General features: G+C 46.3%; 1 protein-coding gene across 1 annotated transcript; it reads right to left on the bottom strand.

Annotated features, from left to right (window-relative positions):
* Positions 1–1078: 1078 nt before the first annotated feature.
* ect2l (epithelial cell transforming 2 like) lies at positions 1079–17794 on the bottom strand. Its single transcript, XM_029258264.1, is given in 27 exon segments — positions 1079–1239; positions 1910–2082; positions 2635–2723; positions 2818–2883; positions 3333–3489; positions 4197–4270; positions 4656–4803; positions 5003–5208; positions 5314–5421; positions 5988–6091; positions 6435–6611; positions 7380–7472; positions 8246–8374; positions 8540–8708; positions 8898–9006; positions 9169–9293; positions 9532–9668; positions 10127–10379; positions 11552–11714; positions 11919–12031; positions 12447–12572; positions 12575–12611; positions 15340–15383; positions 15574–15755; positions 15972–16135; positions 17322–17494; positions 17745–17794. Coding segments are annotated over 26 exon segments (3429 nt in total). The 5' UTR covers positions 17474–17494; positions 17745–17794; the 3' UTR covers positions 1079–1108.
* Between the last annotated feature and the right edge of the window lie 397 nt (positions 17795–18191).

The following is an 18191-nucleotide window of genomic DNA, read 5'->3' as shown; positions in this document are numbered from 1 at the left end:
GAGTTGCTCTGCGGCTTTCTTGCGTTACATTCTGTTGATTGTGGAACGTGCGATGTAATGTTGGTTTTGCTGCTACTCAGAATCATCCTTTTCTCCGCTTATTATGTATATCTCTTTTGCATTATATGATTTTGGTGAACGAGAAGGTGCTATAGGGGAACTTTAAGTGTAGAGTACACATTTCAGACTTGAATCTCTCATGAAAAACGCTATTCCTTTACTGAGCACTACAGTAGAAGTGCCCAATTCCTGGATCTGTATTTAATCTAAATTAAATCTTCCATTTATCCGAAAACCTTGTGTTTAGTCAGTCTTCTTGATTGGGTTTTGTCCCAAAGTTTTGGAATTTGGGTAATAATGTCAGAACTCCCTAAACCTCTCATGCTTTTTGTGACTGTTTACCACTATTGCTTCCCTTGAGGAAGTAAGGAAGGCCTGCTCTGTCAAAGGAACACATGACCTCTCCCATCTGTGAGGTCAAGCACTGATAGTGGATGCAATACTGAGTACTCTGGGCTTTCAGTTGGGGGGTGGGGGGGGGGGGGGGGGGGGGTTCAGTCTTGCTAATGTGGTAAATGTTAAATGTCGCCATTGTGTCGTTAGAAATACTGCTCCACTGTTTCAGGTGTGAACGGTATGCCAGGTAAAAACGCCTTCTAGCCAACACTGGTAGATGGAGAATATAGAAATCATGCCATTCCAAACAAATGGTGACATCAATGAGTGGTAGAGCAGATGTGCTGCAGTCCTTCGGAGGGCGTACGTATGTTGACCTGCTGCCTCTGAGGATTTGTGTTAAGACATAAATGCAGTGGAATCGCAGCCCTTATGAAAGAGCAGACGGGATGAACACAGCTACCTGGAGCCAAACAGACGGCCGATGAAGGACACCGCCCTGCAAACAACAGAACTGCTGTTCAAGTCCCTCAAAACTGCTGCTGTACCCTTGGGAAAGTACTTTGCCTCAGCTGCTCTGGGATGAGTGTGTCTGGCAAACAAGAAAACAGTAAAAACCTTGACACGGTCGGTGTTTACCCTGCCCATGTGATCTGGTTAACTAGATGGCTTTTGGGTTGTAGCTCGATGGTTCCTGTTACCTAAAATGCCACTAACTCTCCCTGACAGTGGCACTGATGGCCCTGTGCAAGGCAGACAGCCATGTGACCTTGTCCCCCTCTTCATCCGTGGCACAGGTCCACCTCTGCCTTGGGCCCTCCAACACAAAAGCATTCTTCACATCTGGGGTGTAAATAAAGGGAGTGTTACTGTACCGTACTGCAGCAGAAGAAAACACATCTTGATGATCTTAAAAATCCCAAGTGTCCTGCGCCCCCCTCCCCCATGTTGAGTAGAGTCACTGGAAAGAACTGCCTTCAATCTTCCATCAGCTCTAGTGCCCCCTGGTTCAAAGTGTACAATGATGTACATTTATACAGCTGAGTAATTACCTCTCTCAAGGATACTACAGCTGGAGGTGGGATTCAAACCTGTGGCCTTTGGGTCTAAAGGTAGCAGTTCTAGCCACTACACCACCAGCTGCCCTCTAAGTGTTTGGTGTAGGATTTATACATTTTGTAATGTTTGCACATTAAACTGCTTACAATGAATTACGTTACACATCTGGGCAATTTTTAATGGAGTAATTCAAGGTAAGTACCCTGCAAGTATCTCGATTAAGGGTACTGCAGCAAAAGTCAGGGCTCAAATCCAGGTTCTTTGGTTGCTAGGTAACTGCTCAAACCACTACTCTACATTCTGCCTACAGGATTATCAGTGCAGTTTACAGCATAGGGACCACAACATAGCATGGTAACTGTGGTAAACTTCTGCTGTCACTTGAAGTGTGCTATTTGGTGTTGCTGTATTAACCCAGCTGTGCGATCGAGGCCCCCGTGGGGGTCACACCTACACTTGGTGTCAGTGATGTCATGCACGGCGAGGCCACGCAGGAACACAGAGGCCAGGAAGGTGTGTGACGTCCGCTGGGCGTAGCTGAAGGGCAGGTGAGAGACGCTCCTCTGTGTGAGAACCAGCACGTCGTTGAACAGGAAGAGGCCCATGTCCCCCATGTGCTCGTAGACCCTGGGGGATTCGGAATGTCATTTCGTCATAGATTACGGCAGATCAATTGAATTACATGAACTGCAAATATACTTGGAGGCAGCAGGTGGCGTAGTGGTAAAAGCTGCTGCTTTTGGACTCGCAGGTCACAGGTTTGAATCCCTTTTCCTGCTTTAATACCGTTGAGTGGGGTACTTCCTCGGGATTGTGCCACTAAAAATTATCCAGCTGTATAAACGTAAATTACTGTAAGTTGCTTGATGGAAGAAAAAAGCTACTGTTAAAGAAATAAACGTGAAGCTCTTATCTCCCAGGTCAGTGACATTTTGCCGATTCGGCATACTTTCATTAGCTTCCTCCAGACAGTACGATTATGTACCGAAATCCCTGATTTCAGCACGGTACCCAGTTTACTGTTCCTTCATGAACAGAACATAAGACGATGCTTTATGTGCAAAATCGACTCTTGGCTTCTTTTGAAAAGGAGACCAGTTAATTCCCTAAAGTGCGTCGTGCTCAGAAATGTCGGCCGGCTCTCGGCTCTCATGTGGTCGGTCCCGTGGGTGTTTTCACCTGAGAGAAACGGCGATCTGGACGTCCGGGCAGCTCAGTAGTGCCACCTCCTGGACCGCAATCAGGTGCCTGTTTCCCTCCCGAAGGCTCTGGGATGCAAGAGGTCAGTCAACAAACAAACAGCTGCTGCTCAAACCCAGGACAACATGAGTGACGGAAGGACCAGGCGGGTGGGTCACTCACAGGGCAGCCCTGGATCAGCCTCTGAGTTTCCAATATCTTCGCTTCACCGTCCGCACCCTGCTTTACCTGGACGGGGACCGAGAGGGAAGAGATGAGGTGGTTACTGGGTTATGTTCCACCAAGCAGCTGGCTCTTACGGCTGAGCGATTAACGCCAACGTGAACTTCAGAGTTGCCTTTGACAGCTACGCCAACACCGCGACAAACCAGTGTCAGTGATGGATAACACCTGGTGAAATTCTGTAGAACAACACATACAACAAGCAATTTAGAGTCACCAATTCACCTGAAACACACTTTCGGACTGTGAGACGGAACCCACGTGCAGAACACGCAAACTCCACAAAGCAATTCGAACCCACAGCTCAGCAGCTGTGAGGCACCAGCGCTACCCTCTATGCCACCCAGCCTGCTGGGGTATACTGGGATAACTTGGCCAACACACCCAGAGGGTGGGTCTTCGAAGGGGACAAAGTGGACTTTGGCTGGTGGGAGGGAGCTCATGTTGGGGTTCACCTTACGGACAAAGTCCCTGTAGTGGCTCAGGGTATCCAGCGCTGTGCTCAGCTGGGGGCGGTCGGGGTGCTCCGGGGCAGTGTGCCGGAGGAGGGCCTGCAGCAGGGGGACGTACTCCTCGATGCGGGACGACGGCAGCAGTAGGAGCTCCGGCAGGCTGCGTGCAGACAGTGGACACGTGGACATGTGACTCTGGTAAATTATTCTAATTACTATTAAATGGGGGTGTTTTTTCATCATACAGTTAATTGTGTTGTTTCATCCATCAGTCCAATGTCAGTAACCACTCATCCAGTCGCGGCAGTCCAGAGCCTATCCCAGAAGCGTAGAGCGTGAAGTTGGGTGCACCCTGGACAGGACACCAGTCCATGTCAAAATTATGTCTGTTCCTAAGCATATTCTGTTACCCATTGACAAACATTTATGGTTTAACAGTGCAGTTTAAAGACTTCAACAGCCAACCTTGCATTTCTGAGTGCAGGTATTTCACTACCGCAGCATCTAGTGCTGTGCCTGGTGAAGGGTACAACAGGAGACCCCCTGCCTCCCAGGACGTGGACCAGACGTCTCTCGTGGTATTCAACGTGCCGCTCGGCTCAGGCCTCAACCTCACAGGGAGCCTCACTATATAATAGTATCATTTACAAAGTAGTCAGACTAAAAGTAAGTAAAATTAAACTTATGCATTCTATGGATTTTTTTTTTTTTTTTTAAAAAAAAAAATAAAAAAAGCCATTCTGTATAGTGAAATATTTTTTTCCCCATTTCTCAAACAATGAGGGGTGTCACAATGGAAGGGCCCAGGGTCTCGTCCAAGTTCTCGGAAGAGCTCCTCCGAAATATGACGTAACGGAGCGGCCGTACCTCAGCATGCCGGTGGCCAGCGTTCTGTCGTGTCTCTTCAGAAAGGCCCGGAATGCTGGGATCTTCTCCCGGCACTGCAGAGGGAAGCATTTTGGAAATACATGCACACGCAGGCAAGGAGGTGTGAACAGACACGGGTGTCTTGAGCACGTGAACACCATGGTCTTAAGAATCTTAAGAGCTACCGATAGAACGGCCAAATTTCCCTCAAGAAAGGCATCCATCATACATCTCATATCTACATCACCATTTTTTCCCCACAATGCACCTGTGGCATCTTGTGTTGGAACAAAAGTGTGTTTTATGTTTCGGAATGGTGGTACTTAAGTTTTTATTCTTGTTATGATTTATTTTTAATATTTCGAGAAGTCCTGGTTAAGTGACGATTGAGTTTTATGATTTTTTCGTTCGGTTTCTTCCTCGTGGTTCTTGAGGGAAGAACAAGCCGCCGTGCCGCACCCTGTCGATGGTCCGCAGGATGGTGGGGTAGTTCTTGAGGAAGTTGGTGTAGGCCCTTAGTCTGGAGCAGAGCTTGAGGCAGACGTCGCCCACGCTTTGGAGCGGATCCCATTCCGCCATCTTCTCGGTCAGCTCCTCCAAGAAGACCCTACGGGACAGGATGGGACGGCCAGGCTGAGAAACGGAGCTCATACGTGGTGTTCGGAATTGGAACGTACGGGACCAGTCAGCGCATACAGCCCAAACCCCAAGAAATGTCACCCCGCTGGTATTTACATTTTGTGGCCCATCCCAATAGTTGGGTCAACGTGAAGAGCCACACGCCGTTGCCGTGGCGATGCACCTACTTGTTGACCTCCAGGATTTCCAAAAGAGATGAGAAGACCATGAGGACATTGGCGGAACTGAGGATGGCACGGTTGGAGTCAAGAGCAGCCCTGAGGGGGACGTGGTACACCCGGGCAACCGCTCGCAGCTGCCGCACGTAAACCCCCTCGCTGCGGACGAGCTCCCTGAACGCGGCGGTCCGTCCATCGGGGCTGCCGTGCGAGTCCTGCAAGCAGGACCGTAAAATGGACCATCACGTAGGGGCAGGATGAGCAAACACACTGAAATCTGACCTTCCTCTGTGAGAGCCTGCAGTCGCACGCACACTGACAGGAGTGGTTCTGCCGCTTTGCGTGAGGAACCCCTTGTCGGTCTTCTCCGCACTGCCCTCCTCGCACCTCCTCTGCAGGAACGCTGCCAGGAACTGAAGCGGTTCCTCCTGGAAATGCACCCAAAGGAACGAAAGGCCCTGAGGACACAGCTTTTTCAGACACTTTGTGGTTCTCTGGAGCATCACTAATAAGGCACAATAAAGCTTAAAACCACTTTGTTGCAGATCTGCAAAATCTCGCCAGGTGTCCTCTGTCACACATGTACACGCCTGAACGCTTCTTCACTGCCCGTTCACGCACTCGCTTATCTACTAGCGCCGGAAACAAAGACGATCCAAGGTCTCCGGCATCCAGTCCCAGTGGAATTTTCCAGTAATGGAACATCTTGCTTTCTAGAACTTTCTACAACAGGCAATATTACATGCACCCAAAAAAAAAAAAACAGAAAAGGCATAGAAGTAATGTAAATGTAGTGGGGTAAAACAATAAAAGACCTAAACGAATACCACAAAAACAGGTAAATAAGAATGAATTAATAATCATAATAATAACCCTAATGATACAATACAGAGTCAAGGATGATAAAGTGAAATTACAAAGAATAAGTACACTTGGTCAATATTTAAAAGAGAATGGATGTGGAGGAACATGTAGTACTGCACCATGCTCTTACGCATCTCTCTCCGGACAGGGTCTCCAGGCCCTCGGCTACAGCTTCTGTCACCTCGGAAGTGACGTGGAACTCAGATGGGACAACTGCGTCCCCCAGAAACTGGCCTGTGGAAACAAGGCCTTGAGATCACAGAGAACAAATAGGTTTGTAGGCGAAACAGGAGAGGACGAGGTGACATGTCCCCGCCAATGCTGAGAAAATCCCAAAACGTCCACCGCAATAATGTGTGTCACCCCAGTGAACACGACTGCTTGTATGTTCCGGTTCCTTCGCTACCCAACAGGTTGTGCCACTGGCTGCATTAAAGGAAATGGTTCAGTCTGGACTTTGCTCCAAAATGGATTTTGTGTCCTTAGGTTGGACACATAGTGGGACACTTTACGCACTTGTGGATGTGTCTTAAATGATTTGCTGGCGGACCCTGCCGCAGACCCCCGGGGGACTCACCCAGTGCACGTCCCCGCATCTCCTGGCTCAGCTGCTTGAGCTGGGACCCCAGGTTCTCCCTGAGGGCCCCCAGGGCCTCCTCCAGCCACCGCGCCTGCTTCGCCCAGCTCAACAGCGGAGCCTCGCTGAAGTACAGCCATGGCGGGAACGCGGACCCTCCCTCCCATTCGCCAAGGACTGGGGGAACCCAGGACAACATAGGTCAGTAGACTCAACAAAGTGTCCGTCCAAACAATCTCATGATCTAGATCAAATTTGCTCCGTGGAAAGAAAACGTGAAGATAGGATTCACCTGCATGTGAAGCCGAATGCTCAAATAATAGAATATACTGTATACCAGTAGCCATCAACACATAATATACCGTTCCTTATGACTTATGTTTCCAAGATAGACTCTGGACCACCGCGACCCTGGATTGGAGAAGCAGCTTTGATCGTGGATGTGTGGTTCCCATAAGGTCTGTTGTGTTTTGTTTAAGATTGCATTGCAGACATGATCGGGCAGCAGGTGGCGTAGTGGATAGAGCTGGCACCCAGCACCCGAAGGACCCAGGTTCAAATCCCTCCTTCTGCTGTAGAACCCTTGAGCAAGGTCCTGACCCTGAATTGTTTCAATATAAATGACCAAGCTGCATAAACGGGTAAATCGTTGTAAGTCACTTCGGAGGAAAGCATCAGGTCAGTGAATAAATAAATGAAAATGAATAGATGGATTTCCCCGCTGGGTCAGTAACCGTGTTGTTGCTAGTCATTACACTTGGCAATTAGCCTTAACGAGATGTAAAACAAAAACGTGCCGGAAAGAGCTCTATTGATGTGTAACCCGAGCCAGGATTTCCCGTGAGCGTTTGAGATGAACGGCAGCTCAGAAAACAGTGACTTCTTGTTGGCTTATGAAACTTCTGCGATACCGCAGGACTCGGACACGACCGCCCATGTGCTCACTGCTCTGGTATGATCCGGTTGCAAGCCCGACGGGTGCGCTGATGTTCAAGCCCGTCAGGGATGAGAGCTTTGCCATGAGCTCCGTCCCGGTCCCTGAGGGGAGCAGGAAGAGGCGGTCAGGATGTGACAGCGGTCATGATTCATGGAGGCAGAACAGATGGCTCAACAACTGCAGCGATAATTTGCAAGACGTGTTTCTTCCACCATTGGACGGCAAGTGGGGTCTGTTTCTCAAATGGAAAATGATGCATGATGATGGAATCATCTCATGTGCTCCAGTGAGAGCAAGGGCTGAATGAAACCACAAAGGAAATGAATTTAATTAAAATTTTTTTGCAATTTTTTAAAAATTTATTTAAAGGATATTTCACAAAGGAAATATTAAAGAAATCAAACCTTCTCTGTTATGACAAACCTAATTTGTTTTAGACATTTAGAAGAAATGTATTAAATTCTAGAGAAAAAGTTGACCTTCACACACATTTATTCATTCAGCTGATACTTTTCTCCAAACTTTACTATTATTTACTCTTCTATACAGCTGGGTAATTTTACTGGAGCAATTTAGGGTAAGTACTTTGCTCAAGGGTACTGCGGTCAGAGATGGGGATCAAACCTACGACCTTTGGGTGTAAAGGCAGCAGCGTTAACCACTACACTACCAGCGGTCCCCCGCACAAGGAAGACGATGAGAAGGATTACTGTACAGGCATGTCAATGCAATTAATTTTTAATTTTTTTTTTAAGAAATGGGGAATAACCTCTCGATTGGTCCAGGAAGTGAAACAGGCAAAACAGCATTGAAAGAGACGCACTGGGTGCAGTGAAACGTGCAAACTGGTGGGTTTCGGCTGATTTTAACTGACCTGAAGCTGCTAGAGGAGCAAAGATGAAGAGACTCCCTCCTTCGGCTGGTGGCACCACCAACCCCCCCAGTTTCTCCCAGAATTCCCTGACGTCTGGCTTGAGGACGGTGTCCCGTGTCACCGGGCAGCCTGTGGGAGGGAAAAGCCTTTGCACAGTCATCTATCCCAGGCAAACCATGATCGCTGCTCTCCTTTTGGGTGATTGGAAATTAAATGAGAAGAATTGATTAAAGGAAAATAAATAAATGACTAAATAACAATGAAAATAACTGCAGTAGAGGACACTGTGGCCACCTTGCAGCAGGTTAATTTGCCCCTCGTCCCCTTCGGCCAGGACGGCCACGCTTTGAGCACCCCTGCCCCGCAGGGACCTCTCCACCCGGGACAGCAAAGCCTCCAGTGTGGTCCCGCTGTGGTCATAGAGCAACGGCACCACCACCCCCCGCGCAGCGGACAGCACCATCTGTGGACACAGAGCAGAACCTGGGGAGGCATCTCGTCTGGAGCCCCGTCAATTATAAAGCATCTCTTTTTGAAACACCACCATCACGTTTCAATTTGCCTCTGTGTGTGTGTGTGTGTGTGTGTGTGTGTGTGTGTGTTCCTCAGTCTGGCACCATCAGAGTGGACACACCTGCCACCGTCAGCTCACCTCATATGCAGGTATCCTAGAGGAGATCAGGAGGAGACGGGGGGGAGGAGCGCTCGGGGACAGGCTGGGCGTCTGGGGGTGTGACCTGAGGCTGGGTGACTTGCAGGATCTTTCCCACACACCCTTCCTGGCATAAGCAGTACATCATCAGATCGTGTCCTTTTTCACAGACTTAATAAACTAACCCTATTGGACAATGAGTGCAGGTTTCGAATAAATTAAGTAGCTTCAAAGTATTCCACTCCCATAGGTGTAGGTCGAACCCGCTCACCCCTCAGGTAGCGACCGCAGGGAGTCGACCATACGGGTTTTCATCAGGACGGATTCCTGGGTCGAGAAGAGCCGGCTTTCACGGTCCAGCAGCTGCGAGAGGGAGGATGGCGAGCGACTCCTTTCCTGAACGACGTACACACACAGACACGGTCCCAAAAACACACATAAGCCTCACCTTCGCCACCTTCGTGACCAGCAGCACCACCCATATAGACACAACTAGCACAGGTGTTAGTGTGATCACGAGCGATTCGCCTCCTGTAGCTGCAACCTTGTATGACATCACAGTGTGGACGGTACACTCCTTCCACATACTGTAATTTACATCGTATACCATAGGGACGCTCCGCCCGGTACTTACCCCTAAGAGCACCAGAGCAGCCGTCAGACCCTGCTGGCCCTCGCTGGTCTGCAGCTTTTCCCACTGCTCCTTGCTGCTGAGCACTTCTGCGGTCCGGCTGTTACTCCGCCATGCCCGTCTGGACATTAGAATGGCTCCTGTGGAATAATAATAATAATAATAATAATAATAATAATAATAACTTTATATAGGTATTTTTGCAAGATTTGCAGTAGTTCTATATTAAAAAGACTTGTTTTATTTATTATCTAACCACTCAACCAATGGAGGGTCACTGTCCTGTCCAGAGTATAACCCAGAAACACAGTGTGAGGTTTGGGATGCCGGCCCAATAGAGAGCAATCACACACACACACACACACACACACACACACACACACACAGAAGATACTTTAAAGTCACCAACTGACCTGACACACTGTCTTTGGAGTGTGGGAGGAAACCAGAGCACTCTAAGGAACCCTATTTGAACACAAGGCAAACACGCAAACTCCATGCAGACTGGGATTCGAAAACCCAACTCTGAACCTACGGCCCAGGCGCTGTGACCTGTTTTAGTTCTAGTGAAATGGTCCCTTTGCATCAAGCTGCTCACTCTTATGCTCGGCCACCTTCTCCCGGATGAGCTGCCTGATGTGCCTCTCCCTCCTCCGCTCCTCCAGCTCCTCTGCGTCTCCCAGGAGCTCGTTGAGCGTGCCGTACACCTCGGCCGCCTCCCGCGGAGTCAGGTAGTCCAGGCTGCGTGCACACGCCACATAGTGGCACTTCCAGGAACCGTACTCGCGCTCGCCAGGGGTATAGGGGAGAAACCACCCCCGTCTCACACACTTGGGCAGCCAGAGACAGTCCTGCATTGACAGAGCGGACCACGATCATGTGACCATCTTACTTCTTGCGGGCGCCATGTACTCCTGCCGTGACCCCGGCGCAGCATAACGGTTGTCGTGCACATCGAGGTACGGCAGTTAGGAGAATGGTACCACACACACAGTACCGAGACAAGCATACAGTTGTTTAGAAACAACTGATCACAAACATACTGGTTACAGCTGCTACCTTCCGCTCAGAGGACCCAGGTTCGGATCCCAACTCATTGTCATTGTCCCACTGAGAAAAGTACTTACCCTGAGTTACTCCTGCGAAAATTTGCCAAATAAATGGCTAAAAAACTCTAAGCAGGTTTATTGTTAGTATTGTTGTTGTTGTTGTTGTTGGGGTTCGATTCCCTCTTGGGGTGCCTTGCGACGGACTGGCGTCCCGTTCGGGGTGTGTCCCCTCCCCCTTTGACTTTACGCTCTGTGTTTCCAGGTTAGGCTCCGGCTCACCATAAACCCGCTTGGGACAAGCGGTTTCAGACAGTATGTGTGATTTATTATTATCATCATCATCATAATATGAAAAGAACTCAGGCCAAATAAGAAAATGCACGAAAAGTACAAACGACAAACTTTGTGTGCAATTAGCGATTCTAATTAATAAATCAACTGTTTAAGGACAGCTAAGGTCCTTTCCTGGGTCGTTTGATTTGGATCCCCAGTCAACAAGCCTGTGAAAAAAGTGTGTTCCCTCACGGGTTTGACCCCCGATTCAGCGGAGGCAGCGGCGGAGGAGGAAGTTAGGATCCGTTATGGACATCGGCTCACATCCCCTCCATGAAGTGATCGCCAGTGATCTGCTAGGTGAATAAATATAAATGTATGTGCTTTGTGACGTCACGCTTGTTGCGCTTTGTCCAGTGCACCAGTAACCTGTAATTGTCTGCTCTGTTTGGGTATAAGTGCGGTACCACGATTTTTGTGCCTCTTCTTGTTTATGTGTTGTGTTAAGCTGCAGTGCAGGTGAATTTACCTGTATCGAGTAATAAAGTACCTGTCCTGTCCTGCCCTGTCTCGTCTGACTGCATGCACTGAAGTGGATTATAATTAGCCATTAAAAAGTGCAGCGATTTCCAGACCACGCACGCACATTTGCGGGCCGGATTTGCCGTTGGTTTCTGGCCCGGAGTCTGCTGACCACTGACCTGCTCCGCCAGGAACTTCCAGTGCCAGCAGACCTGGGCGGCGCTGCAGAGGTCCAGCGGGTTTAGGAAGGACAGGACGTAGAGGGACAGGAAGCGTGGCAGCACAGTAGTGAAGTCCGCGTGGGTGGCGGGAACGGCCGACAAGAACCGGTCTCTGGTGAACCTGGTACCATCAGAAGACCGAGTACGAGGTGTGCGTGAGCAGGTGGGTGTGGGGTTATAGACAGCTTGGGTTGTCAGCAATAGTCATTAATTGTTAACTGACAAAATTTTGTAATACACAGTAATAATTAAAATATAGTCTACATAATAATAACAACAATTATTATTATTATTATTATTATTATTATTATTATTAATAACCTACTTCAGCTGAGATCTGGAACATCTGGTCAGGATGCTATGAATAAACTGTTTTCTTTGACGGTCAGTCCACAAATCAAACCAGTGTAAAACGAGCGTTGTTCTCTCCTGGAAAAGCTAGAAAAATTGCAGTAGGAAAATATCAGCTTCATGGCAGTCAAGTTAAACTTGAGCATTCTGCTGTTATTTTAACTGTTGGTTGTAGTAAATCTGTCATTTACGCATAAAATTTCATTGCACTGTTTATTATTACAACTTGGATGAACATCAGGCCAAATTTTACGAGTAATCAGTGCAGGTAATTATGTAGTTTTCAGTTTTTTTTTTGCACACACACACATATAAATTGGGAGGAAAAAGTCAGTACAGATAAAAATATATTTTTATAATCATACATATACATATTTATATATTTTTCCATCCATCCATCCATCCATCAATAACAACCACTTGGCAAGCAGGGGTCACAGTGGTCCGGAACCTGTCCTAGAATGTACAAAACTAACATTAGAAATAGCGAGACACATGTAACCTGGTGGTTTGATGGCCTGTGGGACACTGGAGTCCAGGCGCTGAAGCGGGTCTCTGATGTGACCAGAGCAGGTTGGACATCTCTGCTGTTCATCCGCCACCTCTTCACACTGTGGACGCTGTGTGGACCGTGGGGTCTGAGTCCAGTGTGTCCGAGCATATCCGTCTCCATCACTGCTGCTGTCGTCCTCCTCCTCCTCCTCCTCACCAGTGGGACACCTGGACAGTGTAATAAAATAAAACTGAATATAAATAAAATATAATAAAGCTGCACAAAATAAGCAGGCTACTGTAATTGATGGGATCCTTTAATGGTGCTCAGCGTGCAACTTTCCCTTGTGCTGTCCAGAGAAGCGCTCATGACAAGTTTAATAAATGATTGGATTTAAACTGTAAACAAATATTTAATCAGAACTAAAGACCAGAAATGGTCTGATGGCTTAAAAAATCGTGGTCGAATCGATGAACACAAAGATCCCACAAAGAACCTCGTAGCTTGTCCTGTGAGCAATAAACGTAAAGGAAATATGATCATCATACCGCGCAAGATTCCTTCACGATGAACTCGATGGGCCCTCTGGGATCGTGAGCTCCTAAAGGACCCGACTGGGGGGGAAGCCTCGTTTCTATGGAAACCGCACAACAAATGCACGCCCTACATCTGCGCTCAGGGAGGCGCTACAGAGACACGTGAAGGTGGGTTTAAATGTGGACGAATACCTCAGCAATGCGCAACGTCTGTTTTATCCAGTCGCTTTGCTCCAAAGAACTTTGTAAGCATGATTTCCTGCGGAACCTTGATATTAACCTTTATGTAACTTACTCTATAGAGGTGGATTACAGTGTCAGCTAATCAGCAAAGTACCAATTAATGGAGCTGGGTCATTTTTTACTGTTTACTGTTCAGGGTAAATGCAATACCTTGGTAAAGATGCCATAGCGGGAATGGGATCTGAACCCCGGATCTTGGAACCTTCAGATTACAAAGACACAGTCCGCTCTGCTACTCCATCCGTTTCCTGGGCCATTGCACCTCTTAAGAGCGTTCACTTTTAGTGCTTCAATAAAGCTAAACAGCAATACGTCACAGATTGATCTAAAGGTCATTATTGATGGTTCACCTATTTTCACTTAGCCGGACCAACAAGTGCTCTCAATCCTCCCCTGGTCACTCCCTGCTACATTCCATTCAACTTTAAGACCACTTGATTCAATTCAATATCAAACCATTTACAGTTGAACTAGGTGTGCTGATGATGGAAGAGGATGAATAAATCAAACATGGAGAGTGAAGAGTGAGGAGAAATCACTGACCCAGAATATGCCATCCATGCTAAGAAAGCACAACTACAGCAAATAGTTATTTTCATTAAATAATTCACATTTATTAACAAGATACAGTAAATAGGTATGTAATGCACAGGATTATTTAAATAAAAGAAATAAAGCAGCTTCCAAGTGTTGTATAGTATTTTTGCAGCACAGAATTGCACTAATAATTCTGAAAGTAAGGCTGATGGTCTATAAATACATTTATTCTACACTTTCACACAGCAATAGTAGTCAATCCTTGTTGTCTGGAAGCCCTATATTTACCACATACATCAAAAAAGCCATTTCATATTTATTTAATGGTTTAACAGCTGGCTGCTCTGTGAAAGTGCAATAAGCAATTTAAAAACAATCCAGTTTATTCACATCTTTAGGTGCTGAATGCAGAACCCTGTTTGGGGATACCCAAGGGCAGGAATGGCTATAGATATGGAATTATTAGATGGTCCCCCAAAAAAAAAAAAAAAAAAAAAAAAAAAAAATCAATTAAATGTGTAAAAATCTCCTAATCCTGAATGCAAATGCACACAAGAATAGTGTGACATTTTACACATGAGCACTTTTAAAATATAAATACAGAGTTATTGATAACTGTTCCACCAGAAACCACGCCTGCCCTTCAAATTTTGTTGTCCCTGTTTGTTTGCTGGACATTGGAATTTGCTCCTGAGGCCTGTCGAGGTTCCTCCTCGGCAGCCCAGCTGGTTGTCTTGGACCCATAGAGGGAAGCTGGTGCCCACTGGAGCGCCACATCTCTTGCTGCTGACTGCTAGAAAGTGGCAACTCACAGGCCCGCCATAGGTGTGATGGAAGGATTTATGCAGCAACCAAATGAGAGCGTTACCCTCCCCACTCCCAGCTCACAACAGAATGATGGTAATTATGTCCGTCTGCTGTGGAACTCCAAAGTCAGTCGGCAGTTTTAATTACTGGACTCAAACTGACAGCCTACGCTGGCTGAGCTCCCAAACAAGGATTTGTGAACAGATCTGCATTTACGTCAATTCAGCCCTGTTCAATATGGCCGCCTGGCACTTGCATACATTTAACAGTGGCTTTAAATCAGTAAAACCATTCTAGTCTTTGCACTGTGGAACTTAAAACACCATGGTGTCTAATATGCACAGTAGATATGCAAAACTTATTGTCCCAGAGGACCCTTTTCTCCATCCATAAAGATCGTGGAGGTTCTAGGTACATCCTGGCTGTCGGCAAGATTCAGCTTTTGACTGAGAAAAAATGCAAGTTAAGGGATCAACGGGAAATGGTAGCAACTTCGTAGATGGACACAATACAACAATTTGACCTATTTCAGGTTAAAAAGAAAGGTCTTGAACAACTAAAATAAAAAAAGATGAAAATTACTTTATTATGTTACTGATTTGTACCCAAAGATGCATAATTTCTGCCCTGAAATATTTTCCTGTCTATGAATAAAACAAAATTTAATTTCATAAAATATCTTTTTCAGCATTTGACTCTGAAAAGCAGAAAGTGAATGTTGGGAAAAGACCTCTCTTTGATTATGGGTTACCATAGGGAAAAGGAATGTATTTTATGACCTCAGAATAATGAAAGGATACATTGATGAACTCAGTTCTTCCAGCTGGGAAAGAAAAAAAAAAGTCATGTTAACCAACTCTCACTTTGATTTAGATTACTGGTGTGAACAGTATAACAGCTTCTCATATGTGATCAGGAAAAAAAAACACGTTACACTTGAGAAGATAAGTTAATAGTAGTATGAAAAAGACCCAAGATTCATACTGAAGAAGTGGTACATTAAAGACCCTTACGTTCATCAAAAGTTTGTCCATGTTCTTATCGCTGGCAAGCTTCTTTTTGTCCTCTGGCATCTCATCCACCTCTCCATAGAGGTCGAAGTGCAGTCGAGCCAGCTTTTCCTGCATTTCCCGCACATGTTCCATCTGGTCAATTGAACACTCATTACCTGCATTCAGAAACAAAGGATTCCAAGTAGAAAATCACCAGGTATGCTTTTGTGAGTCAAAAATAAAGATTTAGATTTCTCCTTCTAAAGTGAAGATTTTTTTTGAAGGATAAAGGCACATGAACTTCTGACACTTTTTTTAAAAAAAAAAAAGAATTTTCCAGGCAAGAAACACTTTGTGCATGTGTCTTGGGGGGCCAGTGGATCACAAGGTTGCAGACATGTCGTTACTGCACGGCTCACCAAAGGCCTGCAGCTTGCCCGAGTGAAAGTCATTGAGGAGGCTCAGGAGACCCTTCTCCATCTCCTGCACATCAGAAACATCAGTGAGGAACGAATGTTGGATGGGGGTGGGCTGGGTGCTTTTTGTTGTCGGGCCTTGTGGTTTGGGCTTGTCCCGCATGCCTCTGAGGATGAAGAACAAAGTAAACAGTACAAACATAAACCCTACTTCTATCCAATGTTACATGACCTCAAACAAACCTAAAACGTTCTAGTTCCATACTTCCATCATCGATAAGCACTTACCTAAAGTAGGGTCACGGTAGCTTTCCAAGGCAAAATAAGCCTTGATACGTAAAAGAAAATTTAAAAAAAAAAAAAAAAAAAAAAAAAAAACCTCAGAAATAAACCATAGGGACCATGGTTTCCCAATCTGTTGTGAAGACCTGACCACTGAAAATTTATGTGAATTTAACACGTCTGACAGTTTCGAAAAGAAAGGCTCAAAAACTCATGTGCGTACGGTTAGAGCTGTTCTCTGACATTTACGTTTATTCATTTAGCTCACGGTTTCCCCCAAAGCGACATACAGCGTTAAGTTACTTACAATTATTTACCCATTTATAAAGCAGGACAATTTTACTGGAGCAATTCAGGGTAAGTACCTTGTTCAAGGGTACTACAGCTGCAGTTGGGAATTGAACCTGCAAACAGACCTCTTACAATCTTAAAGTCCATCCATCCTTAAGGTTCTGGGTTCAAATCCCTCTCCTGCTGTAGTGACCTTGACCACAGCACTTACCTAAGTACTACAGAACACACTGCTGGCAAAATAGGTAATCAGTATAAAGTTTACTAGTCAACAACACACTATCCCCTTGAACAAAGGAAGGTGTGACAACAGATAAGATGATAATATAACAATCATGTGTGGGTTTGGATTGGGCAAAGAAGGATGCAAAGGAAGCCTTTATCACAAATGGTTTATTTGAACGCTAGCACCAGGGAAATAACGCTCCTGGTCAGAGAACCCTGTTTCCTTCAGGACCTGCGCCTACAGTCAATCTTCCCACCCTGCTTGGCACCCCGAGGCTCTCTCTCCAACTGGTAGGCACAGTCACCCCATTATTTTCCCCTTAAGTGCCCCCAGCGGTTGCACACCCACATTTCACATTATTCCCCATAATGCAACTATTTACATTTAGGAGTTTCCCTCCTAAAACAGAGTAAGGCGGGGTCGTTACAAGTTACAGTATTAATAATGAGAGAAGCTAATGTAATGGGAGGTGTGGAAAAAGAATCTTACGGGTGTGAGCTAAGCCTTAGGCCCAGCCAGCCTAAGGAAACCTTCCAGAGGGCTGAGAAACCCACCTTCGAGCCTTCACCTTCTGGCTGTTCTGGCTCCCCATGCCGTTGAAGGCGAGAGTCCGGCCGGTCGCCGCGTTTTTGCGGGCGGCTACCGGGGCAGTGGCCTGGGTGGTGGACGGCCTGGGGCTCTTTCGCTTCAGCTTCCTCTCCTCCATCTCTGCGAAGGTGCGCGCCCACTAACAATGCAGGGAACACGAGGAAACGGATCCACAACACGGGACGAGGACATCCGCCATCTGATGATCTCTCACACAACTTGGCTTGCCTGACTCAGTCTGCCAACTGTCTCGGTCTGCTAAGTACTAAGTTCGAGCAGAGCGAGCGCAAGACAGCTCATTAAACTATGACATGGTGTATTTTACCTCACATAAACTGACTCAGCCCTGAGAGAAACTTGGTTCTTATTAAATATTTTAACAAACATACCTCTAAGTTTGTCACATTCCACTTCCTTCTTTTCAACAAAAATAGTGACGTAAAGGACCAGAGTGTGTTATGGGAAATGTATGCCCTTCTCGGTCGTTCCAGTACGTACCATATGTGAAAGAGCATGATGGGAAACGGAGTTCAACGCAAAGCTCTGCGTACTTTAGTATTTGCTCAACTTCACATAACCTACGTTATCTTACGGTCTGCGTTCATGCTAATATGTAACTACCTAAAAGTTCTTCAGTATCGATGTGATTTGTATATTAAGTATGTATTCTGGTACATTACATGGCATCATCATGTTCTATCGAAGAAGATGTTTGTTTTGTGCAAAGAAACCTACACGACCCAAACACAAATCTGAATGATCATCGAAGATCTCAGTCTAGAGTGTAAACGAGACACGAGAAATGTGCTACGTGAGAAAACCTCTTAAAAATTGGC

Source organism: Scleropages formosus, chromosome 15 (genome assembly GCF_900964775.1).
Source record: "Scleropages formosus chromosome 15, fSclFor1.1, whole genome shotgun sequence".
Classification (NCBI taxonomy): domain Eukaryota; kingdom Metazoa; phylum Chordata; class Actinopteri; order Osteoglossiformes; family Osteoglossidae; genus Scleropages; species Scleropages formosus.
The sequence above is the reverse complement of the archived record's forward strand: the minus strand, read 5'-3'. Positions and strand labels throughout refer to the sequence as shown.